The 7,799-nt window shown below is 42.1% G+C and overlaps 1 protein-coding gene across 1 annotated transcript in view; it reads right to left on the bottom strand.

Moving 5' to 3' along the window:
- Positions 1 to 266: 266 nt before the first annotated feature.
- LOC144482023 (complement C1q-like protein 2) overlaps positions 267 to 7,799 on the bottom strand; it is a 51,924-nt gene continuing 44,391 nt past the window's right edge. The window contains exon 2 of the mRNA XM_078201289.1: positions 267 to 446. Coding sequence (XP_078057415.1) covers positions 267 to 446 — 180 coding nt within the window. The remainder of the gene's footprint in view (positions 447 to 7,799) is intronic.

The following is a 7,799-nucleotide window of genomic DNA, read 5'->3' as shown; positions in this document are numbered from 1 at the left end:
ATTGCCTTTGCTTATCACAGTATTCTACTTACTTCTCTCATATTGCTAAAAGGTCAGATAATGTCAATGGATTGATTGATACACTAAAATAAAAAAAAATACTTATTGTGAAGCAAGAAATAAAATTGCAAAAGAATCTTTCATTTATCTATTGAACATTTAGGAGTTTGGGCGGTTGCTAATTCTGTGCTCCATTTGACCTTCTGATCGATACTAAACACATTCCTCCCCGGTTGGTCTGCAAAAGGACACAAAGGTGCCTTTGCTCAGTCTGGATAGATGATGAAACCGGAAAAGGTGCTATACTTGTTGTTATTGCCGCCATGAACCTTCCCTCCATCAAGCTTCACGTAGACTTCATCTCCAACGTCCAGGTGCAAGATGACACTGTTGCTAGCGTAGTCATAGTTCTGATCAGCGTCTTGGGCAATGGCACTGGCTCGTACCTGAACCAAGATAGAATACAACAGGTATCAGTGGAATTAAACAATCTCTCAGGCTATCTTCTTCACTTCTCATTCCCTGCCTAAGAAAATGGACAGGTGACCAAGATCAGGGCTTTGTCCAGGCTAGCAAGGATTGACTCATCCTTTGATATTCCCCTTTCTCTTTGGAGAAGCACATCCATCAGATCCAATTTGTTTTGTCTGAAAATGTTTCAGAAATTATAGCACAGCACACCTTTCCTTGAGTATTACTCGAAATTTGCGAATGGAATTTTATGAAGAATTTGCCAATTGCAGTGTGCTGCATCACTGAGAACATGAGAGAGCTTGTGATGGGAAAGGGTATTTGGCATTCCTATCTCCTTCCCCTCATGGACCATCCCCATGTCCAATTTACCCTATTATCAAATTGTTCTCCTGAGAGAAAGTGCAGCCTGGTTTCTCCCTACTTTCTCACCAGAAGGGAACCAAGCAGAAATCAGGAATGATACAGGTCTGTGTCTGCTTGTTCTCTTCCAATTTCCAATATGTTCCCATATGAAGTGCATCAAAACTGGACTGGGTCTCATTTGTTAAGGATATGACTCACTCTATAAAAAAGGTTAAAATTTAACTCAGTTAAAACACAGCTAAAGATCTTTTGAGAAACTCGCACACAGATGCAAGGAATCAAGAAAATAATCTGAGATAACAAGATAACATTTTAGATAAGGTGACATTTTCGAAAAACAGCTTCTAAAGACCAGGTCATTGAGTGTATTTAAGACAGAGATAGATAGGTTCTTGATTGGTAAGGGGAAAAGGCAGGAGAATGGGGGTGTGGTGAACCATAGATAGTTACCACTATGGGTACTTGTATATATGTTACTCTCGTTGCTGTTGGGGTTAGGGTTGGGGTGTTCCACCTGTTGTTACTGTTTATGTGGTACACTCCGTTCGGCTCCGCCTAGACTCCGCCTTCTTACAGGAGTATAAAGGTCACTGCTACTTCCTAGTAGCCTTTAGTCTGGGATAATATTGTTAAGTAGTGTGCTCCTATTTGTAGTGAATAAAAGCCTTTATTCCCGGGTACGTTCTAGCCTCCCGTGTGAATCAATCGCGCATCAGGGGTTGAGAAACTTAACCGCCATAATTGAACGGCAAAGCAGACTTGATGGGCCGAATGGCCTAATTCTGCTCCTATAATCTTATGGTCTAAAGACTTGTCCAGAACAAAGGGGTCTAACAGTAAGACAGGCAAAGTCAAATAAGTAAAAGTAAAGTCGCCATAGTCCCAGATGACCATAGGGGAGAGCTGACTGGTGGTGACTTAACCTGAGGATCACCACACCTCAAGGTTGAGAAGGCGGAATCTTCATGAATAACCTCAGCCAATATAGGAATTAAACCTGCACTTTTGGCATCGCTCTGCATCACTAACCAGCTGTCCAGCCAACTGAGCTAAAAGGTTGTGGTATCACTCTGTAAACCTCACGGACCCTAACTTTTCTAGAATTCTTAATTATAAGATTCTAAATTCTGAGAGCGGTTACTCTTTGAGAGAAAATTCTGCAATAATGTACTGTGTATGTTTTATTCTGAGATATCTTTGTTTAGTCTAAATACTCCTGGAAGAGAGAATATTTTATCTCAAGACCAAGTCACTAGCTAGCGTAGCTCATTTATGTTCGTATGATGATTTAAAATTTCTTTCAGTTGAGGATTTAAGCTAACAATAAGCTCGACTGAATAAATTTACCTTGCCGGCGGGATAAAGATAGTAGAACCCTAACATATTACTTACAGCAGTTGCTGAGACAAACATTACATGTGGAACACCAACCCCAGAATAAAACTAGATGGAATATTAGAAGGATTGGGCAATGTACTGAATTCACACACTACAGGCATTTTTAATTGAGAGCAGGTTTTCAGTAGGTGTTAAAATGCATACAAGGACAATTTTTGAACTGAACTATTAAAGGAAAATGAGTGCTCATACTGATTTAATCTGAGCTTTATTTTTTGGGGTCTGTTTTCAGATCAAAGTGAACCCCAGTCAGGATATCACAGACATGTCACACAATGAGCTGCTGTGTAGAATGACGTTACATATCAGACATGTGTGTTCCACCCAGGTTCATGATTAAAATGGATTTCTCTAAACTGATCTGTAATAAAATGTCCATCTTCCACCAAATTCTGAAACCAGTTATTGCTCATACCAAAATGGCCACAGAGCTTTGAAACTGTCCTAGGGTTTAGTACAAATCCTCTGGAATTTACAGATGATCTAAGAGGGCCTCTTAAAATAGTTTCCACAATCCTGTGAGATACCTACAGAATCACAACAGCAAAACTGCAAATCCTCAAGCAGCCACAGACGTTTATACACTTGAACAGAACAGATCTGTATCCAATGAAGACTAGAAAATTTGTATTCTAGGTTCCTATATATAATTTATAATAAAACTATTTTAATATTTTAATAACAATGATCTCTGAGTACAGTAAGAAGTCTCACAACACCAGGTTAAAGTCCAACAGGTTTATTTGGAATCATGAGCTTTCGGAGGTGAGGAAGGAGCAGCGCTCCGAAAGCTCGTGATACCAAATAAACCTGTTGGACTTTATCCCGGTGTTGTGAGACTTCTTACTGTGCCCAGCCCAGTCCAATGCCGGCATCTCCACATCATGGATCTCTGAGTAAGAAATGTTCCTTACACAAGATAAGTAAATTAAAATAAAATCAATGCTTTGTGCTGAGATATTTCCTGTTATGTGCTCTTCATGCCAAAGCCCATGGTTATGACCCAGGTTACATCAGCCCAGCTCCCATCAGCTCTTTAAAACAGCAATCCAGGCTCCAAACAACTTCCAGTACTGGCATCGAATGTAATTTCTACACCAAAGAACAAAGAACAGTACAGCACAGGAAACAGGCCCTTCGGCCCTCCAAGCCTGTGCCGCTCCTTGGTCCAACTAGACCATTCGTTTGTATCCCTCCATTCCCAGGCTGCTCATGCTCTAAAAAGTTAGATGTCCTTTTACGTCATCCTGGCTGAGATCACCTAATGCAGCACAGACCAGGAACAGAACCACTGGATCTTTCTGATCAGCTTGGCTCAGTACCAAGAATAGTATTTAGGAATTCTGCTTATACCCAAATTCTTCTCCACTGTTTAGGACAAGGCTTTCTACCCTGGACTTGAGCTATATTATAAAGAATGAAAATGCACCAGAATGGACAGCTAAATTGCATATGGGTTTAATTATACAGTATAATATATATGCTTTTTGGTGAAATACATATTTTTTTACACAACTGCATAGTCTTTTGCACTAATTTAAAAAAAAATGTTTTCTACAGTACAATGCTGCTGCTCAGTGCGTGACAGAAACATTCAGCACTGCCAAGGACCACACTTTCTAATATGACGTGTCCCTGATTCTACCCTTGACAGGTCCCAAAGCATCAACTGTCAGCAGCAATTGTTGTTCCCCGCCCCCCCCCAGTCCTTCACATTCTCAACACATGATCAATCGTGCAGCTTAAAAGAGGTATTATGCTATTCTTCAGTGCTATATATAAAGAAAACTATCCTGCATGTTGCCTTGTTTGCTGCTGTTAGGGTGAAAGATGACTAGAAGATGCAGCAATTTTCTTTTTCTGCATCCAGGAATTCATCCAGAGGAACCTAATGGCATGTCGGGCTGCTTCTGACTACACTGCCTCAATGAATTGTTTCGAACTGAGAAATGAAATAACGCTCTCACATCAGGAGGATGTTCTTCTGGCACCTCTCTTACTATCCGACACTGCAGGCACAGAAAACATCTAGTTCACAGGTCTCACCATCATAACATTTCCGATCATTTTAAAAATCTATCCTACTATAGCACTGGGGACTCTAAATCTTCCTCAATTGTTCCACTAAACTGTCCCAGATGCTCTTTATCTTCCTTGTATCCTCACTGTGCAGATATCAGGACTCCTTCTCAGATCCTCAAAATATGGAATTCCTGATCTCCCTCAATCCTCTCTTTCTCTTTAAATTTTAAAACCGAGCCTGGCATCACATAAACCATACTTCTCAGTCCACCTTGTCTTCCAAACCTTGGTTGTCTTCTGTGTTAAAGACCTTTTCCCTTCGTCTATATTTTTTCAGTTTATAAGTGCTGCTCTAACATTTTTCTAAACAACTGCATGACGTATTTTTAATCAGTTCTTTATTCACATCTAACATCATGTAGATTTAAAAATCACAAGTAGAATAAAAATTGTACTGAAATTTGAATATGGATTCACGCTGTGCTATAGTTCCAAGGTCACTAAGATCCTCAAGCCTTGTTAATTAATCCTTCCTGTAATACAAAACTGGATTTGCTAGCTCACTGTGTTCTATCAATGCCTTGCTTGCAAAGTGTTGCCCCATGCTGATGCACATTGTTTATACCAGTGAATGCACTATTTGATTTGATTTGATTATTGTCACATGTATTAGTATACACTGAAGAGTATTGTTTTTTGCACACTATACAGACAAAGCATACCGTTCATAGAAAGGAGAGAGTGCAGAATGTAGTGTTACGGTCATAGCTAGGGTGTAAAGAAAGATCTGGGGCCCACCCATTGGCACTGCCAAACTGGCAGTACACTATTTTATATTCTTTCGTGGGACATAGGTGTCGCTGGTTGGCCAGCATTTATTGCTCAATCCTAGTCACCTGAGGGCAGTGCCAGGGGGCATTGCTAGGGCACCGTCTGGCCATGTCCCTCTACCCGGGGCTATTCTTACCTTTACGCCCTGGGGAGACCCCACGACGCTCACGTCTGTGTGAACCTGTTGTAAATCACATTGATGTGACGTTTGAAGATATGGCGAGGGGGGTCAAGATACGGGGGTGGGGGTTGGTCTTTAATGACATTAAAATGCATACAAGTGCATGCAAAACATAATGGGCGTGAACCTAATGATGTCGCCGGCAAGGGGCGGGGAAGATCTGAAGCCTCATTATTGCCGGCAAGAACTGCAACTTCCAGATTGTGAGCCCCCGGCGGCAACCTCGCAAACGACAAACACAGGCTCAAGATTTTGCCCATAATCTCCTTAATGGTAAAATATATCCATCAGCTAATAATCATCTGCAGTGGAGTTGACACCAGGACAGATACACAAGCCATGCTATACCAAGCATGAGTAAGACAGTCAAATCTTTACCCCAGTGCCTACCATAGGTCTCTGAGCCAAATTATATTATGTGAAATTATTATTATTTACTGAAAACGAGATAAAATGTGTGTTCAAAGAACAATACAGCACAGGAACAGGCCCTTCGGCCCTCCAAGCCCGTGCCGCTCCCTGGTCCAAACTAGACCATTCTTTTGTATCCCTCCATTCCCACTCCGTTCATATGGCTATCTAGATAAGTCATCATAGCAAAAGAATTGATATTGGAAAGCAACACAAATTATGCTGATAATTAAGAAGCTTTGTAACTGAAAACTCTGGCCACTGTAGAATGACGATATGTCTTGCATTATAGAGAAACATATCGGACTGATTGACTGGGACATTCTGATCTCTAATTAACATTGCAATGTGTGAACATTTTGATACTTTTGCACATTAGGAACCCAAACACATGGAAACCCCCTTGTCACGGCACGGTAGCACAGTGGTTAGCACTGCTGCTTCACAGCTCCAGGGACCTGGGTTCGATTCCCGGCTTGGGTCACTGTCTGTGTGGAGTTTGCACATTCTCCTCGTGTCTGCGTGGGTTTCCTCCCGGTGCTCCGGTTTCCTCCCACAGTCCAAAGATGTGCGGGTTAGGTTGATTGGCTATGCTAAAATTGCCCTTAGTGTCCTGGGATGCGTAGGTTAGAGGGATTAGTGGGTAAATATGTAGGGGTATGGGGGTAGGGCCTGGATGGGATTGTGGTCGGTGCAGACTCGATGGGCCAAATGGCCTATTTCTGTGCTGTAGGGATTCTAAGACATGCTGCAAGTTTAACATGGAGACCACTACTGAGCATTGAAGCATCATGTGAATGTCATAGAAGTGATTGGGGTAGAAGGCTATGCATGCTACCTTGATTTTTAATAAACATTTTGTCATGTTTGTCCTGCTCATGGCATAGTCTTGTCATGGATATCATTTACTGACAGGATTTGCCATCGAATCATTGCAGTTTTAGTACAGTAAATGGCCATTTGGCCCATTGTGCCCATATCAGTGCTAGCTCCACATTGCAGTTGTTCAATCCTACTTTCCTATTCTTGCCCTGCAATCACTCATATTTCCTCACTTCTTTAGTTGCTTATCCTGTTTCTTCCGCAGATTTCCCGGCGGCATTGAGTAGCTTGAATAGGGAATCCCATTGACAGCGGTGGGACCAGAGAATCCAGCGAGCGGCACACTGCCTCCCATTGCCAAGAAACATGCGGCTGGGCGGACGGAGAATCCCACCCTCAATGCTATTCTAATTTTAACCTCTTGTGAGAGGGTCACCATCGAGAGTATGCAGCAATGGGAAAGCTCAGTGAATCTCTACCACATATATAGTACATGTTTCTGCTCAAGGATACAGCAAAGAGGTACTCTGGATGAAAGGCCACGGACTCCGTTTCTCTCTCCACAGATGCTACCAGATCTGTTGAATATTTCCAGAATTTATTTGTGGTTTTATTTCAGCTTTCCAGTGTTCACAGTATTGTGCTTTTGTGAGGCACAGTGGTTAGCACTGCTGCCTCACTGCTGCCAGTGATCTGGGTTCGATTCCCGGCTTGGGTAACTGACTGTGTGGAGTTTATACGTTCTCCCCGTGTCTGCGTGGGTTTCCTCTGGGTGTTCCGGTTTCCTCCCACAGTCCGAAGATGTGCAGGTTAGGTGGATTGGTCATGCTAAATTGCCCCTTAGTGTCCAAAGATGTGTAGGTTAGATGGATTAGTCATGGTCAATGTGTGGGGATAGGGCGAGGGGGAGGTGGGTTGGGTAAGATCTGCTTTCAGAGAGGCGGTGCAGACTCGATGGGCTGAATGGCCTCCTACACCATAGGGATTCTATGGCATGCACATTAGATCCTGTTTAACTGCAGTATGAGGATGTTACTAATTAAACAGACAACTGAAATTCCCTCCCGAAGTCTCTCTGCCTTTCTGTCCTCCTTTAAGATGCTCCTTTAAATCCACCTCTTAAAGCAAGCATCTTACATTGACTGAGTTTCAATTTTGACTGATTATGTTCCTGTGAAGTGTCTCGGGATGTTCTACCGCATTAAAGGTATATAAATGCAAGTTGTTGGATTTTGTTGTACAAGAAAATAAAGCAAAATGTTTGTGTTTTTTGTGACGACTAGTAACTGATATCACA

This window comes from Mustelus asterias, chromosome X (genome assembly GCF_964213995.1).
Source record: "Mustelus asterias chromosome X, sMusAst1.hap1.1, whole genome shotgun sequence".
NCBI classification, from domain to species: Eukaryota; Metazoa; Chordata; class Chondrichthyes; order Carcharhiniformes; family Triakidae; genus Mustelus; species Mustelus asterias.
Note: the sequence above shows the minus strand (reverse complement) of the source record. Positions and strands in the feature narration are given on the sequence as shown.